The sequence below is a fragment of the Belonocnema kinseyi genome, chromosome 1 (assembly GCF_010883055.1).
Source record: "Belonocnema kinseyi isolate 2016_QV_RU_SX_M_011 chromosome 1, B_treatae_v1, whole genome shotgun sequence".
NCBI lineage: Eukaryota > Metazoa > Arthropoda > Insecta > Hymenoptera > Cynipidae > Belonocnema > Belonocnema kinseyi.
Window position 1 is genome coordinate 115,229,908 of NC_046657.1, and position 9,723 is coordinate 115,239,630.

General features: G+C 28.0%; 2 protein-coding genes across 2 annotated transcripts in view; one reads left to right on the forward strand and one right to left on the reverse strand.

Annotated features, from left to right (window-relative positions):
* The window catches only part of LOC117167478 (glucose dehydrogenase [FAD, quinone]-like), a 60,052-nt gene extending 51,333 nt beyond the window's left edge, over window positions 1–8,719 (reverse strand). The window contains exon 1 of the mRNA XM_033352568.1: window positions 8,496–8,719. The gene's annotated coding sequence lies outside the window, so the exon portion shown is untranslated. The remainder of the gene's footprint in view (window positions 1–8,495) is intronic.
* LOC117167594 (protein spinster) overlaps window positions 6,608–9,723 on the forward strand; it is a 23,329-nt gene continuing 20,213 nt past the window's right edge. Inside the window, exons 1-4 of the mRNA XM_033352689.1 lie at window positions 6,608–6,802; window positions 6,911–7,062; window positions 7,524–7,727; window positions 7,805–7,936. Of these exons, the coding sequence (XP_033208580.1) occupies window positions 6,689–6,802; window positions 6,911–7,062; window positions 7,524–7,727; window positions 7,805–7,936 (602 nt within the window). The 5' untranslated portion in view covers window positions 6,608–6,688. The remainder of the gene's footprint in view (window positions 6,803–6,910; window positions 7,063–7,523; window positions 7,728–7,804; window positions 7,937–9,723) is intronic.

Here is a 9,723-nt window from a genome sequence, read left to right on the forward strand (position 1 = left end):
TAATGCCAATGCAAGTTACGAATCATAATAATATACTTTTATGGGAATTATATAAAATTTCAGGGATAAACTAGAGTTCGCAGCACGAGATACGTGATGAGATTTCATGAGAAAAAATGAAATTTGTGTTCGTTAAAGCCGAAGGAGCTTTAACAAAAGAGAATTTACAATTAGCAAGTGCCTGTTGTCGATTCTTTCACCTTTAGTTTTAAAAAGTCTGTGCAGAAAGATCGAGCGCGTAGCGCCAGGTAAATGCAATATCGAGCGCTAAGTGCGAGGTAAATGCAATATCGAGCGCGAAGCGTGAGGTACATGCATTATCGAGCGCGACAAGAATGTGCCCGCGAAGCCGGCAGACTTTTAGTATTTGATTTTGAGCCCTTTAAATTATAAAGAATACAATTGCAATTCCGTTGCATTTGAAATAACTCAATTTCCAAAATTCGAATCGGATAATATTACATTTTTAACGTTTTGAAATTTCCCTATTTTAGAAATTTAAATATGAACATTTTTAGAATAAAATTTTCCGATCTGGGAGAGCTTCTGTTTTAAAATTGCTAATGCTCATCGACGTTCACAATTAACTAGATATAGAAAAACTATGGGTTTCGCAAAGAGAATCTATTTTTTTCTAAACCGGAAGAAATTTTGAATTCTTAATTAATAAAAAGGTTTAAGTTTGAAGATCTCAAAGTAAACATTCACTTCGAATGGTTGAATTTTCTCATTTTAAAGGTCTTTAATAATTTCAAATCGTCCATTGTGAGTTGATTTGAGTTTACTATAGTAAAACTGTAACTGCTTCTCGTTTAAATTTTCTAGACTTATAATTTTGAAAGTTACTGGTTATAAATGACACAAATAGTTTTTTTCTTTAAATTATTAACTCTTCAAAGCGCTTAGCTTTTAGTACTTAAAATTAATAATTCTTCAGTTTTGAAGGCTTGAATTTGAAAGTGGCATGAGCAAATATTTGAACCCTGTAAATTGCCAGGCATTTTTTCTCCGATTTGAGCGCCTTCTTTAAATGGTAAAAATAATCAACTTTATGTTCAGTTATAGGAGTTTCTTCTCATTCAATGCAATTGAATGTCCTCTAATCTTTAAATTGATCTATTTACAGTCTTCCTTTTATTTAGAGAAAAGTATTTTTCTTCTCGGACTAGTACGTAAAACTGATTATTGGAAACTAACGTCAGTTTTATGTGTGTCACTATAAATCGATTTATGGCCTCGCCAACACAAGATGCATGGCGTAATAAAAACGTACATTAGTTTCATTCGACCTTCTAACGGCCCTGGAAATCCTCAAGTCTTTAGTTATCCACAAAGAGGATCGTTTTTTAAAAACTGCATTTGACCTCTGATGGCCTTTCAAAGTCATTTATTTTCACTCGCAGTTTCTTCCAACAGTTTAATATCCACATCGTGTAAAATAGTGTTCTGAGTTAAATATAAATAATAGCTAAAAATATCAATGTCTATTTCAGTATTTTATTATTGTCTGAAAACATAGCGGCAAATTAACCTAAAATTGTTCAAAATTGTAAATATTATTTTAAATATAATAATTGTTTGATTAAAACTACCAATCAGTTCCGCGGAAAACTACTAATACAACATAACAAAAAGTTGTTTAAAATTGTAAATCTTATTCGAATTATGATGATTTTGTATTAAAATAGACATTTTTGGTGTAAAACCGTAAAACGCTAACATAACCTAAAATGATTGAAAGTTGTGAATATTCTTTGAAATGTTTACTTTTTATTATTAAAACGAAGTGTCTCGCCGTCCTGAAAGTCGGGATGGCTAGTTCAATTTCGGACAAAAATCACTGCAATATCATGAAATTGTTATGCTTCTAAATATTGTTCATATCATAATGATTTTTGTTTTAAAGTCCCAATTTTTGGTGTAAACCCTAACATTGCCTAAAATTCTTACAAGTATTTAACTTTATTTTAAATATTTTAAATCTAATTTTTTAAATTCAAAATAACAATTTCGGGCGCAAAGCACTAACAGAATTCAACATTGTTAAAAGATTCTAAATATGGTTCAAATTATGGTTTTTGTTTTAAAATACCATGTTTTTGTGTACAATGCTAACATAACCTAACATTGTTAACATTTGTGAATCTACTTCGAAATCTGATTTTTTAAATTAAAAATACCAATTTTCGACGAGAAAGATTAATATAATCCAAATTTGTAAAAGATTATAAATTTGGTTAAAAGTATAATGATTGTTGTTTTGTAATACCAACTTTTGTCGAATAAAGTAATAAAAACGATTTCCCATAAATGTAGAGAAATGTAATTTACAGGAAATCCCTGCGCTTATTATTTCAATTGAAAAATATAGCGAACTATTAAGTCATAACCCATCTTGAATAAAAATATTGAAAAAACACAAAATAACGAAATTATGAATTTGAAAAAAGTGAAGTACTCGCATACCGTTTAAATATATTAATGAAGGGTCACAAAACGTGTTTATGTTTTCTTTTATATTAATTTATTTTTGACACGAATTCGTTACAGACGATTGGCGAATCAGTTTCTCTGGACATAGAAAGATTAACCTGGTCCAGGCAAATTGATTAACGCACTTAGTTCGATTGACCTTCGAGCGAAACTGAATTCATATCAAAGTCGGAACTTTGTTATAAGCTCTCAGCCAATTTGCCGGAAGGTTCGCCTCGAGAGGCTTTCTACTCTCCAGTGCAATTTCAGTACCAACGAGGAACAAATTAAAAATCCTTTTGAAAATATTTGTTACGTTTTTATTTTAAACAACGCTGTTCCTCGTTATTTTTATTTTTTTTCCTCGCGTTTTATGAAACTTTTTGTATTGTTAACAAACCTTGGACTCACCATACTATTGGCACTATTTGACACTTCTTTATAGATGACACAATTTTTCTACTATTTCGAAAAAATTGACACAAAAGGCACTATTTTTTCAAAATTGTTTACTAATGTCACTATTTCTTTAATTTCCTTTAAAAAATTGTTTGTGCCTCGTCGTTAATTGGCTACAGATTGTCTCAATGCTGATTAGAAGCTGTAAACATGTAATACTTGATATTTAAAGTAAAAATGATTTTAATTTTAAATAAAAGAAGGCAGTTGCGTACGACAAAAGACGAATTTTCAACCAAATACTTCAATCCTGAACTAAAATAGATTATTTTTTTTCAAAATTTTGAACAATGAATGTAATGTTTGTCCAAATTTTATTTGACTATTTTTTAGATTATATTTTTTGATCGATTCTTAACCATAAATGGTGCAGTTTAATTTTTATTAAGGTAAATTAATTTTTATTTAAAAAAAAAGAATTGGCTACGAAACTGTTTATTTTTGTACCAAATAGTTTAATTTTATACAAAATTGTGGGATTTCCAAACCGAAATAACGAATTTTCTATAAACTAGTTGTATTTTCAACCAAAAAATTAATTTACAACCAAATAGTTGAATTTTTAACAAAATAGGTCAATTTTCTTTTAAGAAAAAAATTAATAAAATTGTGAATATTGAAAAAAGGAACTTTTAAGAAAGCAATTCAACTTTCAACGAAGAAGTTGCATTTTCAATATAAAAAGATGAATTTTCAACGAAAATGGAATAGCCAAATAGTTACATTTTTATCAAATTGGTTAATTTTCGGTCCGAAATACCAACTTTTTTATAAAACATTTAAATTTAAAAAAAAAATGTTGACCCGAAACAGTTTAATTGCTAACAAGGCAGTTGCATTTTTAACCAAAAAAGATTAAATTTCTGTAGAAAGTGACACATTTTTAAACGAGAAAGATGGGTGTTCAACAAAATGGTTAAATTTTCAATAAAAAATTTTTTAATCAAGAAAGAAACAAAATTTCAGTCAAATTGTTGAATTATCAAGCCAAGAAAATGAATTTTCAACAAAGCAGTTACATTTTTAATCCAGATGTATGATTTTCTAACAACATTGCTGAATTTTCCATAAAATAATTGAATTTCGAAACAAATAGTACATTTTTTAAATAAACAAGGTGAATTCTTAACATTATATTTTATAGTTAACTTTTTCAACCGAAGAGAATGAACTTTCACCCAAAAATCGTTGGATTTTCTTATTGATTTCTATTAATTCAGTCCATAAATATATAGGAATTTTAATCATTTATAGACTAAAAATAACATTTTAAAGAAATATTAAAGTTCATATAATATAAAAAAATGTTATGATACTGTTTTGATGCTATTAAATAAATGTTATGACACTCTTCACACAGTTTTTGATCTCCAAAGTAAGTCTGAGCTGTATTTGAAATTCTGCAATTTGGAATGGTTAAAATGACAAGTGACTGATTTGACAGAATCACATCTTTTAGTGAAAAAAATCTATCTAGTCGTTTTAAACGTCACTTGATACGATATCGTATACTGATTCATAATATATTTATCGTCTTTAAAATGCCTGTAATTTTAATTTCAAATTATAGTTTTCAATGTGCAATTCTAAAACAGTTTAATCTTTGAGGCCTTGAAACAAAAAATTGGTCTTAAATTAATTTTTAGATTTATTTTTGGAGGTTTCGAATTTTAAATTTCACAATATTGTAGTTTCAAATTCAAATAAAAAAAATTTCAGGACCATTAAGTTATTATATATTTCCAAATTTTATATTAAAAGACTTAATAGTCAGTTTTGAATTTAATAATTTTATATGTAAATATAAAGCATTTTCGAATTGAGAAGCTTAAAATTGTACAATTTCAAAACATTAAATCATAGATTTGAACAAATAAATCATTTTAAATAACTATAACTATAACTTTAATCGAAAACTGTGATTTGAACTTCTGAGGAATTACAGCCATAAATTGTAACTAAAATTTTATTCAATTTGATTTTAAAGAGGATTCTCAAAGCACCTACGGTTTTGACGATTACATTCATATTACGAAGCTCGCGCTCGATAATTCGTGTCCACTTCAAAAACTTCAAGATAATTTGTAAATCTTTTTAAAATCTATTAAAAATAACATTTTAAACTTATGGATCTCTTACAAAATCAAAATTGCATATTTTTGAAAATGATTCAACTTTTTGGAAATTTTATATAATTCAAAAATGTGTTTTTCCTTTATTAGAAAATTTTCAAAATTTTGAAAAACATAACTTTTTGAAGTTTTATAGAATTTAAAAATGTCATTAGGATAATTTGCAATTCTTTTTGACGTGTATCAGAAAATTTGACAAAAATATCTAAAACTCCTAAAAAATTTTTATTCAAATTTCGAAAAGGCTCAAACTTTCTCAATTTTTGTCTAATCGAAAAATTTAACTGACATAGTTTCTAAATATATCTGATACCTAGTGATGAATTTAAATTAAATTCTCTAATCTTTTAGAAAAATATTTATTCTTTATTTTTCTGAACATTTTAAAAATGTTCAAAAGTACATAACTTTTCTAATTTTCATCGAAATAAAAAATTTATTTAGATAATTTACAAGTCTTCTACCTATATATAAGAAACTTTAACAACAAATTTCAGATATGAAAAAATTTTTTTTTCAAATTTTGAAAATGCTCTAAATTTTTTAATTTTGGTTGGAAATATCTGCTTAACGAACTTAGCCTTCATTTTGGGAAACTTAAGAAGTGTATCAAAGGCTGACTTGATTGGACAAATCCTTCAAAAGTTAGCGTGGCTACAACATTCAGGTAACCATACACACAGACAGATACCGATGAAATTTTATGATTTTCGGATTCTGTACGCGCCGAAACGTAAAGATCCGTTAAAAACCAGAGATCGGAAATTTGGACGATGACATTACACTCTTATCAATGATAATGTAAAAAAGATGAAAATTTTGCAATTAAAATTGAATTGATTGACTAACATTTTTTTTAAATTTTAAAGAAAGTTCGTTTTAAGGTTACTTAGTAGAAATTTTTTCATTTTGAACGTTTCCCATTTAAAATTACGATTTATTTAAAAAAAAATTGTTTTTTATAATAATTCTATTAATTTTGCCATTTAAGAAAAATGTGGATAATCAGCTTTAATTTTGACTTATAATTTTATCATACTAGTCTCACGATTCTCCAATTCAAAATACAATTGTTTAATTTTTAGTGCTTTGACTTAAAAATTATACAATTCTAAAATATTCAAAACGTTATATTAAAAAATTGTTGTTTTAATAATGGATTTTAAAATTGGAATATTTTGTTGTTATTGAATAGAAATCCAGAGACATAAAAGTGCGATTTGCGCTCGTGAATTTACTGCTAGTGTTTAATAAAACGCATCTATCTATTTTCCTTTATTAGACACAAAAATTTCTTTATCCTACTTATTATATGATTTAAAATCAATCTCCTTCTTGATTTTTCGACTTTCGCAATCGATAATATATTTAAAAAAAAAACGGTGGGTTTCGCAAAGAGAGTTAATTTTTGTCTTGACCGGGAGAAAGCCGGAATACGAATATCTAAAAAATAGTGGCCATTCTGCATTGATTAAACTTCTTTTATTTTTTATTTTGCATGCCATATTTAAAAAAAAAATTGTTTGATTATTCTGCTTGCAGGGATCCTGGACGACGTAAAATCTGACTTCGATATTACGAATGGCCAAGCGGGTCTTTTGCAAACTGCTTTTATCATAAGTTATATGATTTTTGCGCCCTTGTTCGGTTATTTGGGTGATCGTTATAATCGAAAAATCATCATGAGCTTTGGAGTATTTCTTTGGTGTCTCACGACATTCATCGGCTCTTATATGAAGGTAAATATTTGATTTATTCGATATAATTTTCTTTCGACTAGTATTGAATTATTGAATTAAGGATGATTGTTTTAAATTGAGGTTCAATTATTGCTTATTTTCCCCTAGACGTACGGGTGGTTTCTGTTATTTAGAGCGATGGTTGGAGTGGGAGAAGCGAGTTATTCAACGATAGCGCCCACTATAATTAGCGACTTGTTTGTTAAAGATGTTCGCTCTAAAATGCTCGCCCTTTTCTACTTCGCTATACCAGTCGGAAGGTAAGTGACAAAATCGTTTTTTTCTGAGGAAAAAAAACGAAATCCACATGAAGAGACGTATGTAACGCTGCGAGTGATGTACGATATAATTGGTAATTCTCGGAAAGAGCTGATAAAAATGAGTCATTTTTTGACTAATTCAATTGGCAAAGTACAAGCAGTGGCCCGTTGACTAATTCATTAGTCAAAACCTTCAAAGTAACTATTTTTTTAGTAAAAATTGTGTGTACTGTTTAAATTAGTTCAATTTTAACCAATTCAAATTTAGCAAGTGAGGGAAGCCCTCACAAAGTTACTGAAATTAAACTAAACCCTTCAATTCTTTATTTTTTTATTTTTTTTTTTTTAGTAGAAAACAAAGATATGTCAATTGCAGTTTGTACAATCATTTCATGATTATAGTAGCGAAACAAGTAATATTTTCTAAAAATAGCGAAATAAAAAAAAACACATTTTTTCAGTGGGCTAGGGTACATAGCCGGTGGAGAAACTGCAAGAGCGACGGGTTCATGGCAATGGGGACTGCGAATAACTCCCGCTTTGGGAATCTTAGCAATAATCCTAATTCTTCTGCTAGTTCGAGATCCAATCAGAGGCGAGAAAGAGGGCGGAGCTAACATTGCCAGTACTTCCTGGGGCGAAGATGTCAGAGCTCTCTTGAAAAAGTAAATATATTTCCAATTTATCGAACAATATATATATATTCAATTGGGTTTTTAATAAAAAATTTCTTTCTCTACAGTCAAAGCTTTATGCTTTCCACCGCCGGCTTTACCTGCGTCTCATTCGTTACTGGCGCGCTAGCGTGGTGGGGACCGACATTTTTGAAATTAGGATTGAAACTGCAGATGGGAGATGACGTCGATGAACATAAGTATGTCAATTCACATTTTTTATATTATGAGTTTAATTAGAACTATATAAACATTCACACTCACTGCAAATGTCACTAACTTGAAATCACCGAAGATTCTGCATTTTTTAAAAGAGTTCAATTTGAAAATATTGAATTTCAAAAGTTCAATTTGTATTATTTTCAATTTTGAAATCATTCATTTTACAGTGCCTAACTTCTGCTTTTCTTTACTTTTAACATTTTTCTTTTCCTAATCGTTCACTTGCAAATGAAAAAATTGCAACGCAGTTTTTAAAGTTTAAACAATTACAAATTAAAAAGACATTGAAATGTGGCTATTTCAGTAGTAATGCATTTTTAAGTTGATCAACTGTGAACCTAAATTACTGAAAGATTTAGAAAATTGAACTATGATGTTTCAAATTAAATAGTAATCGTCCGAGAAAATTATTGAGCTGTTTTGTACATTTTCACCAATTTTTCGATCTCTTATGGTGGTTTTCACCCAAATTTGTGTACAATTAAGAAAAAAATGTTTATGAATATTTTTATTTTACCGATGTGTAAAGTTACTTACCTCTAACGTGTGCAGGCGCGTCCATTGCGTCGATTCGCAAACAATAGATGTATCGAAGTGCGCATGCAATTCGCATTATCTTCACTTATTCCGATAATTTGTCAAATACTCACTGCCTTCTTTTTATAGTTTAAAGCAATTAGTACATGAAAAAATGAATGTTTATCGTAAAATAAGTGTTACATGTGGAATTTTTATCGCATACAGTGAAAAAACACGTTTTATTATTGAGCGTTCACATGTTAGATAAAATTATTTTTTTACCTTTTACCCCCATTCCATGTAACAGGCCGTAAAATCCCCCCTCCCCGCCGTTACGTAACATTTTCATAGTATATGAAAAAACATAATAGACGTTTTCTAAATAAGAGAAAGGTTTTTTAAGATCAAATATTGTCTATAAATAAATAAAACAATATTTTGATGCCACGATAAATGCTTTTTCAGTGTTTTTGTAGTCATATAAATATTGAAGTTATAAGTACTGCTTGAAATTCACCAATTTAAAACTTATTTTCATTACCATAAAGAATGCAAAATAATATTAGTAATAATATAGCAAACAAATTTCAAATATTCGAGTTGAAATTAAATTCTGAGAATTGAGCACAAGAAAATAAGTATTCTCAGTTTATATTTAAATTTATATAAATATAATTTTCATAAGATTCTTAAGAGAATTAGAACAAGATTTTTTAATGTTACAGATGTGTCAAAAAATTCTAGAATATTTTAAAGACATTCATTTTGTTTTACAGGATTTCACAAAATATTAGGAAAAAGTTTAGTCTTTTTAAAAGATGTTCAGGACTTTTAGAAGTTTGAAAGAAATCAAGAACTATTTGATTCATTTTCGTAAATATTTCCAAGTTTGTGAAAATTTGTTATCTATTTAAGACATCTTAAATTCCTGAGAATACTTTTACCTGACTCGAATTTTTCTCAAAATTTAAAAAAATCATTAAAAATATAAACAAAAATTTCCTTACAATCTTTCATATTTTCTCAAGCATTTTAAGAAAATTTGTCTATTATCGTGAAAAATTTCTAAATTCTCTTAAAGTTCCTAAAGCTTTAAAATGTTATACACTCTTTTTCGAATTTTTAGGAAGTATATTGATATGTTTAATATGAGGGTAGTTCAATAAGTCCTTAGAATGAAGTATAAAAACAATTTTTTTTGGGTAAATTTTTTTTTATTTTTCAACATAATCTCCTTGGAGCTCTA